Source organism: Alligator mississippiensis, chromosome 12 (assembly GCF_030867095.1).
Source record: "Alligator mississippiensis isolate rAllMis1 chromosome 12, rAllMis1, whole genome shotgun sequence".
Lineage (NCBI taxonomy): Eukaryota > Metazoa > Chordata > Crocodylia > Alligatoridae > Alligator > Alligator mississippiensis.
In genome coordinates this window covers 47,060,498-47,078,717 of record NC_081835.1, presented here as the reverse complement: position 1 = coordinate 47,078,717, position 18,220 = coordinate 47,060,498, and the positions used below count along the sequence as shown (strand labels likewise).

Here is an 18,220-nt window from a genome sequence, read left to right as displayed (position 1 = left end):
GGTCAGATTCCCCAGTTTTCTTCTGAATTCCAGCCTTCACCTTCCCTTTTCCTCCCTTGTTATTACTTTGACTTCTCAAATCACTGAGTGAAATTCCCATTTCTTATAACTGTTCAAAGAGAGCTGCTGTCTTGCAGTGCCAGAAGAATTGGTCCTATTCAAAACTCCAACAAAATGTTCTTTGATCACAACATTTCCCTCCTCTCGCCTTTGTTGCTTTCTTCTGCAGAAACAAATCTAACAATCATTTCATCTAGTTTGTCTTGGGTGCAGTCAAGTATAATAGAATAATACTTTCAGCTTTCAAAATAGAAATAATCTCTTTCCTGTTGTTATTCCAAAGGAGTTGAATAATTTTGTTTTGAATACATCCACCCAGATAATTGTCATGAATTTCCTTTGATGCAATTCATCAGAGATTATCTTTCATCACAAGGTCATATTTCCCAAGGAACTCCACAAATATCAACAGTTTGAGCAATATAGAGCTTGTCTGATGTACCTTGTTGGAGATTGTTTTCTAGTCCATGCAGCCTGATCAAATCAAAAGCTTTACCAAATCAGTTTTTTCGTGTTCTGTCAAAGAATTTGATACTACTTTTTTATGAATTGGACAGTCTGACTTCAGACTTATTTCTAAGTCTATCCACATGCTGTTTATATTGATCTGCCTTTTTTGGACATTTTGCAGGATAGTTGATATGTTTTTTCCAGGCTTGAACACTATTTCAAGCTGACACTAAATCTCTCTAGTTAAACTACTTGCAGCAGTTGCAGCGAGTAGAATCAGTTGAAGTGGAATAAAGAAAGTTCTGTAACATTGACATTTTTTTATTATTATTTTTAAAGAACAACCATTTCTGATGAATGACATGTTTCGTTTTTCAAATTTGGGGGTTGTTGCCACCCCTAAATTCTCAGTAGGATAGGCAACCACTTGCCCTTAAAACAAACCCAAACCTAAGCATTGGGTGAGCCCAGGCCTGTGGTGACAACATAGAGGTCAAATACTGTCATAGAGTTTAAGGATCGAAGGAACGATTCATTCATCTAGTCTGACCCCCTCTATATTATAGAACAGTGATGCTCAGTTTTGTCCCTACAAGACAGGTGAATGGCATGGGGCCAGTGTGAAGGCCAGATAGGGCCCCACACTGCCCTTGCATGCCAGGATTGGGCTCTGGGGATACTATGACACCCGCATGTACCAGGATTATAGAAGCATAAAAAATTAGGATTGGAAGGGACCTCAGGAGGCCATCTAATCTAACCCGCTGCTCAAGTTAGAACCATCCTAAACTAGATCATCCCAGCCAAGGCTTTGTCTAGCTGGGTCTTAAAAACGTCCAAGGATAGAAACTCCACAACCTGTCTAGGTAACCTGTTCCAGTGCTTATTGCCCTCCTCACGACAGAATTTTTCCTAATAGCTAACTTAAACTTCCGTTGCTGTAGCTTGAGACCATTGCTCTTTGTTCTGCCATCTGCCACCACTAAAAACAGTCTAGCTCCTTCCTCTTTGGAACCACCCTTTAGGTAGTTGAAGGCTTCTATTAAATCCCCCCCTCAGTCTTCTCTTCTCCAAACTAAATAAGTCCAGTTTCCTCAGCCTCTTCTCTTAAGTCAGGTGCTGTAGTCCCCGAACCATTTTTCATAGCCCTCAGCTGGACTCTCCAATTTGTCTACATCCTTTCTGTAGTGGGGGGCCCAAAACTGGACACAATACTCCAGATGTGGTCTCACCAGTGCTGAATAGAGGGGAATAACGACTTTCCTTGATCTGCTGGCAGTGTTCCTACTAATGCAGCCCAGTATGCTGTTAGCCTTCTTTGCAACAAGGGCACACTGTTGAGTCATATTAATCTTATTGTCTACTGTAACCCCCAGGTCCTTTTCTGCTGCGTAGTCAGTAGGTCCCCAGCCTGTATCTGTGCATGGATTGTTTCATCCTAAGTGCAGGACTTTGCACTTGTCCTTGTTGAACCTCATGATATTTCTTTTGGTCCAGTCCTCCAATTTGTCAAGGTCTCTCTGAATCCTAACCCTACCCTCCAACATGTCTACTACTCTCCTCAGGTTGGTGTCATATGCAAACTTGCTGAGGTTTGTACTCCATCCCATCTTCCAGGTCATTGATGAAGACATTGAACAAAACCAGCCCCAGGACTGAGCCCTGGGGCACTCCACTTGATACTGGCTGCCAACTAGACATAAAGCCATTGACTACTACCTTTTGAGCCCAATGATCCAGCCGGTTTTCTATCCACTTTACAGTGCATTAATTCAACCTGTACTTCCTTGGCTTGCTTGCAAGAATTTTATGGGAGACCATATCATTAGGCAAAGTATATCATGTCCACTGCTCTTCCTGCATCCATAGAACCAGTCATCTTGTCATAGAAGGCAATCTGGCCCCTCCTTGTCCCTGCACACAGGGGTTGTGCCCCATGCAGCCCTGCATACCTAATATAGCTTGCAGGGCCATAGCCCATGGGACTCACCCCAAATCCCCACATCCTGTGGTCTGGATGACATGGCACTGGGGGCTGAACCTGGCCTATGGGCCAGGGTTTGAGCACCCAAAGTATAGACCATTAAATTGCACTTTTATACCTGCAATGGGTCTCACTCCGTGTGTTTGACAACATTATATCTTCCAGACTGGCATCCAGTCCACTCTTTTCCTTGGTAGCTTGTTCCGCTGGTTTTTCACTCTCCTCATTTGCATTTGCCTGGCTTCACTTTCCAGCCGTCAGTTTTTGTTTTGCCTTTCTGTACTAGATTACGAAGTATTTCAGCCCCTACAGTAGTTGTCTTTTGTTGCATGCAATACCAATGAAGTTAGAAAATTTTCAGCTAGTGTTTTTAGACCTTTTAATGATGTTTGGATGGAGAGCTGACAACTTCAGCCTTTGGAATAAGGAGGCCCACCTGAGTATGCTTCAGGCCTCAGCCCTCCTGTTTGGTGCTAACATTTGAAAATCCTATGTGTTTTTCACAGCAAGCCTTGCGGGAGGCAGAAGAGGACCTCCAGGTTACTCAGAAGATCCTCGATGAAGCCAAAGAGCGTCTGAGAGACGTAGAGGATGGCATTGCCATGATGCAGGCCAAATATAGGAGCTACATTGCTAAGAAAGAGGAGCTGGAGATGAAGTGTGAGCAGTGTGAGCAGAGACTGAGCCGGGCTGACAAGGTCAGTGAGGGAGCCCTGTCCTAGTTCTAACTCTGTCAGCTTGTAGCGTATTCTTTTCAGATAATCTGACAACCTGGTGCTTTGGCACAAAGGCCTGTTGGTAAAAGTCTTGCTTCTATGTACTGCTTCCTTTAGCATTTCCCCCACACTCACAATAAACAACAGAACAGAGCCATTGAGACAGCTCCTGGCCCCACTTGGTACACAAAGGGGTCAGGAAATGAGTTTAAAAAATGGGGATTGTTTTGGCTAGGCAGCCTTTGATCACCTCCTTTTCCAGCCACTGCCTTGTGTGTGCCTCAGAGGTAGGCTAGGGACAGAACTGGAGCATCATTGTGCTCTAATAATACTGCCAGGGCAGCTGGACACAATTTAAAGTTGTTCCAGGAGCTCTGGCACTGAGGGGGGCATGTAGCAAGGTCCTGACCACTGTTCCAGTAAAGCACTCCTTAGAGGTGTGTTGTTCAGCGGAACAAGGTTGTACTAGGAGAAAGTTGGATGATAACATGTTGTGTCTGGCCTTTTCAGTTAATTAACGGGCTAGCAGATGAGAGGGTGCGCTGGCAGGACACAGTCCAGAACCTGGATTATATGATCAACAACGTTGCAGGAGATGTGCTGGTTTCGGCTGGCTTCGTGGCATACCTGGGTCCTTTCACAGTAAGCAGATAACAGAAACTCCTTCCCTGAAGGAGCCAAGGTCAGCTTTACATCTCTCTTAGCCTAAGGGCCTATAACCCAGCCTTTTCTTTATCAAATATCCCAAGCAGAAAACATAACTGAGCCAAGTCTGGCTCTTAGTGATGGTGAAACGGTTATAGTGAAGCTAATGGGGCTGCACTGTGCTACTGCACAGTTTAGTCTAGCATCCAAGAACTGCCAAGCTCATCACTAACAACCAGTTTTGGCAGTATTCCAACTGCCTCCCAGGCTCCTAAAAGCCTGCACTCTGTGTTTGTCATGCTGAAAGCCTGGCTTCTTTGGAAACCTGTGAAGGAGCAGGAGTGCAACCTGACAAATGAGCTCCAGGTTTCACCTTAGACCACCTCCCTTTGCTACATTAAGAGGTGATGGTAAGTTATGGAACCTGATTTAACTATAAACAGGAAAAGGATCTTAATTTTAAAGCAACACACGGCCATGTATAATTTGCAGATAACAGTTAATCTCTTCCTGACAGGGACAATACCGCACAGCACTGTATGAGGACTGGATACAGAAAATGGAGGAACATGGTGTTCCACACACCAAGGAACCCAACCTTATAGGAACTCTTGGAGACCCTGTAAAAATCCGATCCTGGCAGGTATGTGGTAGGCAAATGCAGTAATGCAGGCTGAGGGATTAGGTAATGTCAGCCCATTCCCAGCTTCTAGTCATTGAAACCTGAAGACAAGGCTGAAGATGAGGCCAGGAGGCTAAGAGGAGCTTGAAATAGCTTAGGTAGTTCAGGAGGGACCATGGAAGAAATCCCAAAAAGGACCATCTGTACAGCTTCTAAAAGCACAGGAACATCCCTGGCACTAGTAGGGACAGCTAGAGATGAGTTATGCTGCTGCTGTTAGATACCTGCCATGATGCTTTTTCATCTGCACTCAGATTGCTGGTTTGCCCAATGACACCCTGTCTGTGGAGAATGGAGTAATAACACAGTTTTCACAGCGCTGGACTCATTTCATAGACCCCCAAGGACAAGCCAACAAGTGGATCAAGAATTTGGTAAGGATTCTTACCAAAATTCTATTTTTGACCATTGGGGAGCCAAGTTGTTTGATACAAAAGAGGCTACTCCGATCTACGTTCAGTGTCGGGAGATGCAGAACAGTTCTTTCCACTCCCCCCATTTTCTTCCTTCTTCAGTTGATGTCTATGCAGAGGGAAAGGCCTTCAGTACTTGCTGCTCCTTTTGTGAGCTAATCAGTGGGATGGAACATGGCAGCACTGTCAGTTCAGTTCTCCATTCCTAGCAGCCCCAAGTAGCAGGGCCCTTAGCACTGAAAGGGGGAAGGATTAGGCCCTTGCAAAATGAAGTGTGAGGGTTGCAGCTACAGATGTGAGCAAAACATTCTTATGTTACTTTGGCCATGAGGCATGTCCTAGGCATTTGCTGAGTTGCATATATTATGTTCAGTTAGTGCCACACAAATGATGTAACACAGAAACGTCTCTTTTAATTCCTTTTACATCTATTTGCAGTTTTAGTGGTGCATTAGCAAAGGTTACAGTGTGTACACAAAGTTTTGCTTTCCCGCTTTGGTCATACACACATGCTGGACTCCCACTCGCCTTGTTTTCCCCAAGGAAAAGGAGAATAGCCTGGAGGTGGCCAAGCTGAGTGATCGAGACTTCCTGCGCAGCCTAGAGAACTCCATTCGCTTCGGGAAGCCATTCCTGCTGGAGAACGTAGGGGAGGAGCTGGATCCGGCTCTTGAACCAGTCTTGCTGAAACAGGTTCCTTCCCTTCTGTTGGTTAGGGAAGTCCTGGCAAGCCAGGAACTAGGGTAGACTGGAGGTGTCACTTTTCCTTCCTTTATGAGGAACTTGCATGTTTAGATTGGGAGTTTGGATTCATGGCATTTGGGATGCTCAGGTGAAATAATGGCAGCTGGGTCCCCAGACCTCCAAGGTGACTGGAACTGTCTAGCTAGCTGCCCTCCTGCCCTGGCAATGATGGCAGAGGAACAGTGAGGCTGCATCTTAGGTGGGTTCTCCCAACTCACATCCTTATTGAAAGAGTCTCTGCTTGTGTCATACTTGTTCCTCTCTTGTGCAGACTTATAAACAGCAAGGCAGCACAGTGCTGAAGTTGGGTGACGCAGTTATTCCATACCATGATGACTTCAAGATGTACATCACCACCAACCTGCCCAATCCCCACTATACACCAGAGATATCCACCAAACTCACACTGATTAACTTCACCCTCTCTCCCAGGTAACCGGTCACCCACTTGTGCCTGTAGCTATTTAACTGTTATGACATTTGGTCTCTTGCCCTCTGTTCTAGGGGATGAAGAGGGGGAAGAAGAGTTCTTTTCCTTAGCTTTAGAAATCAAAGCCAGCATGTAGGAAGCAAGGGTGTTTTCATGGGGTCAGGACACTTCGGATCCCTGACTTCAGATCCCTTGTCTAAACAGACTCCCTATCTGAGCTTGGGCAAATTAGTCCTTCTGTGCCTCAGTTTCTCCTCTCTATTGCATTGCTGTAGCAAACAGGAAAGCAGTGAGTATTCAGACTCAGTGATAAGGGCATGGCACTACCACAGAGAATTGTATCATGTGGCTCCAGAAAAAAGGTGTCAATTTAAGGTTGTGTAGTATCATTATATTCTGCTATACTTCACATGCTCCCTGACTCTCTCATTCTGCAGCAGTTCTGTCCTGAGAGTACTCCTTGCTGCTCTGTGTTCAGACCTCTTCCCCCTGCCTCTCTTCCTTTTCATTCCTCTAGTCTTATAAGATCATTAGTCCTTCCCTATTTGCAGCCATGTTGGATTTTACATTAAGTGTGGCATCTTCCTGTATTTTCCCAAGTCCAATGGGTGTGATCTCCCTACCTGCTCAGAAACTCCATAGCTTGGATCCCACTGATCCAACATCCCAGCTATGACAGCTGAAGGTTTTACTTACAGTGGCTTGGAAGACCAGCTGCTGGGACAAGTGGTAGCTGAGGAGCGGCCTGACTTAGAAGAAGCCAAGAACCAGCTGATCATTAGCAATGCCAAAATGAGACAAGAGCTAAAGGGGATAGAGGATCAAATCCTGTACCGGCTGAGCTCCTCTGAGGGAAACCCTGTTGATGACTTGGAGCTCATCAAAGTGCTGGAGGCTTCCAAGCTAAAAGCTGGGGAAATCCAGGTCAGTGACTTGTCACTTCCCCCATCCCATCTTGCTTCACAGAAATGAGACAATGCCCCATTGTGATGCCTCCAAACATTTCTGCAGGCCAAAGTGAAGATAGCTGAGCAGACAGAAAAAGACATTGACATCACTCGCTTGGAGTATGTGCCTGTTGCTGTGCGCACACAAATCCTCTACTTCTGTGTCTCGGACCTGTCCAACGTTGACCCCATGTATCAGTATTCTCTTGAATGGTTTCTCAACATCTTCCTGTCAGGAATCGCAAACTCCGAGAGAGCAGGTACCTTTGGCGGGTTAGAGCCATGGGCAGGGGACCCTTGAAAAGACACCTTGCACATGTGAAAACTTGATCACTTCCCTTTCTTGCTCAAAAACTGGTGATCAGTTGTGCAAGCACCTCACCAAAGCCAATGCAGTTGTATTTATGCCAGATCTCAAGTGGCCCCAACTCTTTATTCTGAGAAGCTCTAGAATGGGTCTCATTCTGTCCAAGGTCATGTCTAAGCAGTCTTGCTGGGATCAGACCCCACACTGACTTTCATCTGAGCAGGCAACTTCTCACCTAATAAGAACATGAATAAGGAGCATGTCCTTTTCAGTCAGGACATCTGCTGCTTCTTTGGGGAGACTGCTTTAGTCCTGCAACAAACTTTTATAAGCCCTTGAGTCCAGACATCTTCAATCCAGTGTTTATGAATGGCAAGCCATCAGCATGGTTTTCTGCAATGCAAGGAACCCTGTTGGCCTGCTGGGGACCCCTCTGTGAGAGCATTTCTCACTGCTGTTGGACCATTGTGCCAGTCACAGGCAAAGACTGCAGGGTGTTGCTGTTAGTTGGACCCAAAAAATGTCACAAATGAGGGCATTTAAGATGCTGGCAGCACAGCATACCCTTGAAACTGGTGCCTAGACAACCTTTTCTCTTTGTCACTGTCATGTTGCTGCAATCCCTGGAAAAGCATCCAACAAGTAATACAAACTCCAGGGCCAGATGCAAATTGTGAGATTTTTTAAAGACATGATTTGGTGACCATGGCAGCAGCCTTTGCACCTGCATTACCAGAAATATTCCAAGTGCATTCATGATGGGCTGGAGCTTGAGGTTCTTCGTCAGTAATTGAGCATGTGTCTGTGTAAATAGCCTAGGATTTGATCCATTCTTCCTTGAGGGAGAGCAGACTTTGCTGCAGAAGCCAAGACATGGTGGGAAAGGCATAAGAGGGCCTAGAGTTCATCACAGAGTTTACATAAGGACACTCATGTATGCTGAAAAGGGACCTGTTCCCAGTCAATAGGGTGCAAAAGATTGGTACTGAGAGTAGATCTTTCTACTCCTGGCATTGCTGGTTTGCATTTGGCTATTTTCAGACACCCTGAAGAAGCGGATAGTGAACATAAACAACTACGTCACCTTCAGTCTGTACAGCAACGTGTGCCGCAGTCTGTTTGAGAAGCACAAGCTCATGTTTGCTTTCCTGTTGTGTGTCAGGATCATGATGAATGAAGGGAAAATCAACATGGTGAGTAAGCAGCTTCCCTGGCTCTTGAAGGATGATTCCCCATGGCTGATGAAATTTACATTGCTCCTACTCCTGAAACTGGAGATGCCGTACTTTGTCTGTACTTATATTTTTTCATCAGGTTGTGATGATTTATATTTCCCATCCAGTTCCCATGCATGAGGCAAAAAATATTCATCCTGATCATCTGTTAAGAACTAGCTGAAGTTCTGAGTTGTCCAAACATATTAAAAGACTAATTGAACCTTGAGTTGTCCTTCCTGGGTAATTTGGCCTTTCAGTTTAGCCTGCAAAATAAACCTTTCAGCAGAATTTGGCAGAGGAAAAGGCTCAGGGAATGACTAAGAGAACACAGGGTAATGAGTGGCTGAATTTGTCTGTCATCAAAAAACCTTTTGATTGCATACACAAAGGGCATGGTGGGTGATGGCAGGATATCTCATCTCATGTAAATAACCTGGTGTTTCCAAGGGAATGGCTCTCAGATATAGCTTTGTTCCCAAGCTGAATGGGGTTGAGAAGAAGAACATATAAAGCTGTCAGGCTCAACATTATGAGTCTCCAGGTTTCCTTTCCTGTTTGGCATCTGGCTAGTGCCATCATCTTTTTCATTTCTTTCCTTTCTTCTTTTTCTTCTTTGGAGTTGCTTCTGAGTGAACCCAGTACTGGACACCCTTTCCCTTCTCCTAGGTCTGAAAGAAGGACTGTAGCAAGGAATGAATCACCTGTATGCCAACCTGATGTAGGCTTTCTAGATAATTTAATCTGCTTTCTCACATTCAGCAGAGATTGCCCTGAGAGTTAAGACTGAAGTTCATTTACAGAGCACTGTAAGGGAAGGAGGTGTGATTACCAGATCCAGTGACTGAATGGGCGAATGTATCCTGCCATAAGCTTTGCCACATTGTGAATCTAGCAGACACACATAGGACACAGCCACAGCATGAAGTTGCTATAGGACTTTCTTGATGTGGGTTCATGGTGTTGGACATAGTCACAACCAAGAGCATCAAGTCTGAATACACTCATAGCAAATGTGTCCTGTTGTCCACAGGATGAATGGCGTTACCTACTGTCTGGAGGTGCCATTAAAACCATGAAAGAGAATCCATCTCCTGAATGGCTGTATGAGAGAGCATGGGGCGACATCTTGGCCTTAAGCAACCTGAACAATTTCTCCAGCTTTGCAGATGATTTTGTGGACAATATCTCAGAGTTCCAAGCAATTTTTGACAGCCCCGAGCCGCACAGGTGAGTCCCTCTTTGATCAGGGGTTTTGAATTCTGACTTGTGATCGGCTAAGGTTACAGTAAAATAGCCTGTAAAAGGAGCTGAATTAATGACTTCAGAAGATCCTGATACATACCTAGTTGTATCTAGGAGAGTTGTTTTCCTGGAGTCTAGTGAACGTGGCATCTGTTTAAAGCCCTCTTTATTCCCAGAATATAACCCCCAAATTCATCACGTAATTCTCTTGCAGGGAGCCCCTGCCTGGGATTTGGAACACTAAGTTGGACTCATTCCAGAAGCTTCTGGTCCTGCGTTGCCTGAGAGGAGATAAGGTCACTAATGCCATGCAGGACTTCGTGACTGAGAATCTGGATGAACGTTTTATTGAACCACAGGTAGCTGGCCAGCACTATGCACAAGAGCCACAGAGGATGCTTTGGTTGAGAAGGGATGGGAGTAATGCAAAACCTACTGCACTCTGCCCCAAATAGGACTGGCAACTATAGGAGGCAGATGCTTGAATAGACTTTCACAGCATCTGTAGTTGAGGCGATACTACCTAGATCTTTAGAGCTCAAAGTGCTTTGTAAAAAAGCTTGCTATTATTGTGCCTATTTTTACAGAAGAGGAAACTGAGGCATGGAGTGGTAAAGTCAGTTGCCCAGGGTCACCCAGCAGGCCAGTGGCAGAGGTGAGAATGGGGCGAATCCATGTTTTCTCAGTCCCAAGTCAGCACTCTCTTCACTGGGTCACCCTGCCTCTGTAGTCATAATGCACACGACTAGTAAAAGTAATAGCTCCATACTGAAAACTAGCAAGCAGGGTCCAAGGCAGACACAGGGGAGGCATGGCTGGAGATTACAACTGAGGGTAGGAGCCAGGAGGCTTAAGTTCATTCTCTGTTTTGTTTCTGCCTAGCTGGATTGCTGTGTGTTTTTCCCCATGTGTAACAAGGAGTTATTCACCTGCTTAAAATCCTTGGAGATCAGTGGGTAAAAGGTATCACAGAAGTGCAAAGACTTGTCATGCTCAGGTGCAGCAAAGCAGAGTTTTCAGATGCAACATCCTTCATAGACAGCTCTGACACTCAGATCAGCATTTGTGCATGCAGGGCCTCATAGAAAGCTATACCCCTTTACTGTAACAGCAGCTAATATATATCCCCCTAGTATAGACACGATTATATCAGTATAAAGATGCATTATACAGATATAACCAGTCTCCTATGGGACACATTTATGCTATGGGCTGTGCTGGTGACACCTCACTGACACACAGCAACACAAGCACATGCCAGGCTGAAGTTCCCACTGGATGGGCCCGAATTGGAATTTGGTATCTGAAGGTGCAATTTTAATTTCTTATTAAAGGTGTCCGCATGTAGAATCCAGGCCCACGATGTCAGGAAGTCCTGACACATGCAGAGGCAGAAGAATAAGTAGCAGATGTTCTGCAGACTCTGCTTGCTTAGCAGTTCAGTCCACCCTGTTGAACATGATCTGTGAAGGGACATATGAATTTGCCAAGCTATGGCTCCCAGTTGTTCAGGGCACAAAGAAGTGTATGTATATATGTGCATATGCGTATGGAAGTATGTGTGCTCAGCTGGCTGCCTTCAAAATGCAACACCAAAAGCAGGTATGCATCTCAAACATGGCTGTCCAAAGTTAGGCACTTAAATGTAGACTTTGGTCCTGGCTGTCAGAAGGGCTTCACTGTAGTACCAAGTAATGATTCCTTGGAGCTTCTAAAACACATAATGGAAGGCACTGTCCTTCAGTTAAAGCATATGGTTTATGACAGTGGCTGATGCAGGGAAAGGAGGAAGGAATTGGAATGGATACTAAAGAGAAAGGACCAAGACACGAACCCTACTGCAGTCCATAGAAAGACTGTTTTTGAATGTATTGATACGTGGATCAGGCTTCAGAAGATTCATCGACAAGTAGATTGCACAGAAAGAAGAGGGGGACAAGACATGATGCTTCATGAAGGATCATCAAGATCAGGTCCTGGCTCAATCCAGTTGTCAGGCTGACTGATTACCAAGGGCAGACAGGGGAGTGGGCATAAGGGTAGAGTCTGTGCATTGGCTCTGAAGGAATGGCTCCTGCATTTACCAACCCTGCCCTGTGTCAATCGTTAGTTTTTACTCTAAGTGAAAATCCATCTTCTCTTCCAGACCACAGATCTCTCTGCGGTATTCAAGGAGTCCACTTCTACCACCCCCCTGATATTCGTCCTCTCTCCTGGGACAGACCCTGCTGCTGATCTTTACAAATTTGCTGAAGAAATGAAGTTCTCCAAGAAGCTCGCTGCCATTTCTTTGGGCCAGGGTCAGGTAAGCCAGCGGCACTGCTGTGCACATTCTTTGTGAGAAATAGCCATCCCCGTTCACCAGGGTTTATCCCCAGAACTCCAGAAAGTCTTAAGCCCTCCCCACTCCCAATGGAAATGCCCCTCAGGGCCCTAGTTTACCACTCTGTCTCATTTGTTGCCAACTGAGAAATGAATTCAGTGCTTCTGTCTTCACACACTCACCAGTGGGTCCCTCCTTCATCTTCAAATGCCTTTAGTTATAAGTCAGTAGTTTCTTTCTGAGATTCTCTTTGTGGAACAGACTTAAAATCTGCACATAGCAAAACATGAAAAGCAAAACTAACTTCTAAAGGGCAGGCACAGAATTTTACCCAACCTCTGCCCTTTGTTCATTGATAAGGTTTAGCTAGGCTCATGTTTGGGAATATGGAAAGCTGAGCATGTGCCCTCAGTTAAGCAAAGCTAAGGCTATGCAGTGGTGAGTGGGTTTCTGGTTCATGGATGTTAAGGATCCCCCAGAAAATTTGGAACTGATACAGCTCCAGCTTTGGATCCTAGCCCTTTAATTCAAGCTGCAGAGCCTTCTACTTATAGCTCTACAGGTCTGCAGTTCAGTTCTTTGTGCTGGACCGGATGGCAGCTGTCAGGTTGGTACATTCCAACAGGTTTAAGTTGTGCTGCATCCAGTTGCCCTGGTAAACTGGTGCTGCTGAGGCTGATCTTGTTTCCTTTTGCAGGGTCCCCGAGCAGAAGCCATGATGCGAAGTGCAATGGAACGTGGGAAATGGGTCTTCTTCCAGAACTGCCACCTGGCCCCAAGCTGGATGCCGGCACTAGAGAGACTCATTGAGAACATCAATCCTGACAAGGTTACACTCTTGAATGCAGGGGCATTCATCTGAATCACAGCTAAGGCTTATTGCCCATTGCTTTAACCATCATCCTGTGCTTTGAAGGAGAGGAAGACTCCTGCGAACAGAAAGGAGACTAACCTGAGCCCCACTTCCCAAAACCATTTAGCACAACTATGGCTAGTTGCCTATTTAGTAGGCCACAGCTGCTCCCTAATCCCACAATGCACTGCTGCTCTGTGTGATTAGGGAGCAGTTCCACCCCATAGTGAAGACTTAACATTTATATCTCAACTTAACAATATCAATTGCTATCACTGCCTCCTCCCCATGTGCGAGTCTGTTATCAGTCACCACCTCACTCTTACCCGCAGACACAGCATTGCATTGGTGCGTCCCCTTCCATTTGCCTGCTGGTGAGAGACATCATCTTATCACTTGCTCAGGCTCCCAGCAGGGGGAAGGAACATGGCTTTTGCGTTACACCAGATCTGTTTGGCAAAGGCAGTGACTGCCACTGTCCTGGGGGAGGAATGCAGCCCAGGCATTTTTGCCATAGAACTCTTCCCTCTTGTTGGAAGAACCTGACAGACAGCTCCATAGTTGGGCTAGAGAATTCTCAGTGCTCATTTCCAGTTGAAAAGCCTTTTGCAGGGTTGGAGAGATGAACAGGGTACCTCTGTTGAAAGAAATCCCTGTGGTTCTGAGGACAGGTGATGTCAGGAGGAAGAGGGTCTTCTGGGGAGGTTGGGGGTCATCTGTGATGGAAGATTATTGGCCAGTCATGAGGGAGGACAATCTCCACAGTTAGGAGGACTTCCCCCAAATTCCTGTATCTTTACTTAACACTTAAAGCACCTGCCACCTTTTAATTGTCTAGGTGCACCGAGACTTTCGCCTCTGGCTCACTAGTTTACCTAGTAACCAGTTCCCAGTGTCTATCCTCCAGAATGGCTCCAAGATGACCATTGAGCCCCCACGAGGGGTCAAGGCAAATTTGTTGAAGTCGTACACTAATCTGAGTGATGACTTCTTGAATTCCTGCTCCAAGGTAAGAGCCATGTCCTGTCTTCCACTTCTCCACCATGGCCAGCTTGCCACATTCATCATGGATCATAGCAAGTTTCTCTGCTAACGGTTTTGTAGAGCATCCCTGGTTGAGTTTTCCTTTCCAGCTTTCTGCTCCTCTGTATATCATCTAAACAACAACAAATTCCTTCTCATGCTAGAAAGCCAACATTGTCTTTGTGAGCAGCCTATTTGATGTGAGAGTTCACATGTGTAAATAGTGTGCCCCACATTTTTTAAAGAGCATTACCTAAATTAGATGTTTACTTCACAAGAACTGTCACTTACTGGGTCAGACCATGGGCACTTTGAGAGCTGCTCTAATTAAAGCACCGCTGCACCTTCGTGTCCCCATGCTTAAAAATGGTAGTGGGGGAACTTGACCTAATGCTTGTTTGACAAGCTTTATTTCAAGAAACTCCACTGCCATTTTTAAGCATGGGAACACTGATTCACGAGATGCAGGCGGCTGCTGGAGCACAGCAATTGCCACACTTCAGAAGACTCAGTTAATCAAGTCTGCTCTGACACACTCATGTATAGGAGTCCCATGGGTCCATCTTGCCCAGTATCCTGTGTCCCACAGTGGCAAAGAGTGGATGCTGAATGAGAGAGTGAACAGGGTATGACCAAGGGTTTTTCCACTGTTCCTTTCTTGTTTACAATCTCCAGCGTTTAAGGATTAGTAAGTTCTGATTCAGAGACTGTACCCCTAACTCGCATGCTCAACAGCTACTGATGCCCCTTTCCTCCAAGAGTTTGTCCAGTTCCTTTTTGATTTTGGTTAAACTGTCAGCTGCCACAACATCTTGTAGAAATGAGTTCCATTCTTCCATCCTAGGCATCCAAGTATGAAAAGTTTGGACCATAACTATCCCCCATGGAGTAGCCTGAGCCTATGTTCTGCACCATCAGGCTCCTATCAGCTTCAGTAAATGGATAGATTTGATCACTTAAGTACTTAGCTTGTCCATCTGCCATCATGCCTAAGAGAAAGTACATTGCCTCCAAAGTTGTCTCCTTATAAGCCAATCCCATATCAACTAACACTCCTTTCCTTGCTCCTATGCCCCGCAGGTCACAGAATTTAAAGTCTTATTACTTTCACTTTGCTTGTTCCATGGCAACGTGTTGGAGCGTAGGAAATTTGGACCCCTGGGGTTCAATATTCCGTATGAGTTCACAGACGGAGATCTCCGCATCTGCATCAGCCAATTAAAGATGTTCTTGAATGAGTACACGGACATTCCATACAAGGTAGGGACAGTTTGCTGGGCTGCCTTGCCTTAGAGTGGGCCATGGAGAGGGTCCTAGTGCATGTAGCAAGAGCTAAATCGTATTTCCCCTTTATGCATCAAAATGACACATATGCAGTGGTTGACACTTGTGCACAGTTTGCTGTTTAGCTGGGTACATGCAAGTTCCTGCCAAACTCTAGGACATACTCACTAGGCCTGTCTCTGGCCAATAGGATTGTTCAGGTGTGTGTACAAGTCTGGGTAAGCCCCATATGTTTAGTCACAGAAGAACCACAACTAGCAGAAGTTAGAGACCGGGCAGTTTCCTAACAGCCAGGCAGTGGGAGACTCACCAAAAGGGTCTTGAACCTGATTCCTGCTTTCCAACACAGTGCTGTAGCCACCAGGCCATGGGCTAGGCATAACACCCACCTGGTCTCCCACTTATACATACACCCAGGCAGCCATGCAACCAGCGTTCACCCTGCAATATGGTGATGGGTACACGCTGCACCCCTAGGCATCCTTCCCCTGGTACCTGAGAGCCCTCCACCCAGACAGAACCTATGGTCCCAGTCTCCATGCAGATGGAACCCTTCACTCTAGGCTGCAAGGGCTGCAAACACGTCTGCTGGATGCTGGGATTAGGGGCATGAGCACTCCCACTTGTGGGATGTGCTTGCTGCTGGAGACTGGAGGACTGGGTGAGGGAGCTACAGGAGGAGGTGGACAGGTTATGGATCATTAGGGAACACGAGGCAGAGACTGATGCTTACTGCCAGGCCCTGCGCCTGAAGAAGGAAGCCATGGAGACTGGACAGAAGAGTGCACCTGAACAAGGTGCCCCAACTGAGAGCAGGTAGACATTGATGACATCAGGACTGAAACCACAACGTGCATCAGTTGTCCCACCAATAGCCCTGCACAACAGCTATGAAGCCCTCACACCATCGACAGATAGATGATGCATCTGTGCGGGGTCAGCCAACTCCAGCAAGGTAACAACGTAGGATGATAGTCCTAGGAGATTCCCTGCTGCGGAGCACAGAAGGAGCCATTTGTTGTCCAGACCCCCTTGCTCGAGAGGTCTGCTGCCTTCCAGGAGCCAAGATCAGAGACGTTATGGCAAGGATCCCTAAACTGGTCTGCCCTACTGACCACTACCCCATGCTTCTTGTCCATGTGCACACCAATGACATGGTAAGAAGTAGCCCTGGGAGGATAATGAGAGACTACAAGACCATGGGGGTGAAGCTCAAGGACATAGGAGCACAAGTGGTCTTCTCAATCCTCCCAGTCAGAGGCTGTGGCCGTCAGAGGGAGGAGTGCATCGAGGAGGTCAACCGAAGGCTTAGGAGATGGTGTCACCATGTGGGCTTTGGATACCTCAACCTTAGGACGTGGTTTAACTACAGCAGTCTACATGCAAGGGATGATCTTCATCTCACAGGCAGAGGGATGAAGCTCTTTGTTACAAGAGTGGCTGACTTGTTGAGGAGGGCTTTGAACTAGGCATGTCTTGGGGCTGGGGAGAAGGTTTCACTGCTGTGCACGAATCCTCTAGCCACAATGACACACGAGAGGGCATTCAAGTAATGAACATCCAGAAAACTACTGACATCTTGAGACACTGGCAGCATGACAGAAAAGCTGAGGCGGCTAGGGGAGAGCTCAGGTGTCTTTATGGGAATGCCAGAAGCATGGGAAATAAACAGGAGGAACTGGCACTCCTGGTGGTTGAGGAATTCGATCTGATTGGGTTGACAGAGACCTGGTGGGATGACACACGTGATTGGACACTAAATATTGAGGGCTATAGGCTTTATAAGAAGGATTGGGTTGGGAAGAAGGGAGGAGGTGTGGCCTTCTATGTGAAAGAGCGGTACCCTTCCCTGCAGATCACATTTGAGAACAGGAATGGATCCCTTGAGACTCTCTGGGTCAAGATACAAAGGGGATCAGGAGAGGGAGACCTGATGGTGGGAGTCTACTACAGGCCTCCCTCCCAAGACAAAGAGTGCAATCAGGCATTCTCTGGAGAGCTGATTGAGGCAGCTAGCACTAGAGACATGATTGTCATGGGTGACTTCAACTACCCAGACATGTGTTGGGAGGACCGCTCAGCCACCCCTAGCAGGTCAGCCAACTTCTTGGCAACAGTAGATGATCTGTTTCTGACGTAGGTTGTGGAAGGGCCTACTAGGGGTAAGGCCACTCTGGATATAGTGCTGACCAAGGGTTGGGGGACATCATAGGCGACCTGAGGATTGGTGGTACTCTGGGTGACACCGATCATGACCTGATAAGGTTCACCATCCATCATAAGACTGGGAAACCAGTCAGCAGAACAGAAGTCCTGGACTTCAGGAAGGCAGATTTTGGCAAATTCAAGAGGCTAGTTAGAAAGGCCCTCTGCAACCAGCAACTGGATGACTTGGGAGTCCAGGAACAATGGTGCTTCCTTAAGGAGGCAATTCTCAAGGCTCAAAAACAGGCCATCTCCACATGGACAAAAAGTAGGAAAGGAGCCAAGAGACCTGCTTGGCTCAACAGGAATATTTGGGAGCTATTGAAAAAGAAAGAGGAAGCATATAAGCAATGGAAGAATGGCTCGTCAACCAGAGAGGAATACACCTGTATCGCCAAGGCCTGAAGGTATGAAACATGGAAAGCTGAGGCAGGCATAGAAAGCAAGCTGGCAACTGGCATAAAAGACAACAAAAAGTTCTTCTACACATACATAGGGAGCAAGAAAAAAATCAGGATCCACTTTGGGACTCCTACTGAATACTCAGGGGCAGCCCACAGACAATGCCTGCAAAAAGGCAGCACTCTTAAATACATACTCCATGTCACTATTCCCAAATCAGACTGGAGGCCCAGGGAACATGGGGAAGACAACAGATTACATGTAATCAGTCCTGAATAGGTGAGGGATCTCCT

At 46.3% G+C, this 18,220-nt stretch overlaps 1 protein-coding gene across 3 annotated transcripts in view; it reads left to right on the top strand.

Moving 5' to 3' along the window:
- Positions 1-18,220, top strand: part of DNAH1 (dynein axonemal heavy chain 1) — a 157,207-nt gene that overhangs the window by 122,993 nt on the left and 15,994 nt on the right. For all 3 annotated transcript variants that reach the window (XM_019475610.2, XM_059715419.1, XM_059715420.1), the window contains 15 exons: positions 3,001-3,192; positions 3,721-3,852; positions 4,373-4,498; positions 4,792-4,911; positions 5,494-5,643; positions 5,966-6,126; positions 6,823-7,048; positions 7,136-7,331; positions 8,420-8,571; positions 9,626-9,822; positions 10,052-10,196; positions 11,984-12,142; positions 12,858-12,989; positions 13,852-14,022; positions 15,117-15,296. In XM_019475610.2, the coding sequence (XP_019331155.1) occupies positions 3,001-3,192; positions 3,721-3,852; positions 4,373-4,498; positions 4,792-4,911; positions 5,494-5,643; positions 5,966-6,126; positions 6,823-7,048; positions 7,136-7,331; positions 8,420-8,571; positions 9,626-9,822; positions 10,052-10,196; positions 11,984-12,142; positions 12,858-12,989; positions 13,852-14,022; positions 15,117-15,296 (2,439 nt within the window). The remainder of the gene's footprint in view (positions 1-3,000; positions 3,193-3,720; positions 3,853-4,372; positions 4,499-4,791; positions 4,912-5,493; positions 5,644-5,965; positions 6,127-6,822; positions 7,049-7,135; positions 7,332-8,419; positions 8,572-9,625; positions 9,823-10,051; positions 10,197-11,983; positions 12,143-12,857; positions 12,990-13,851; positions 14,023-15,116; positions 15,297-18,220) is intronic.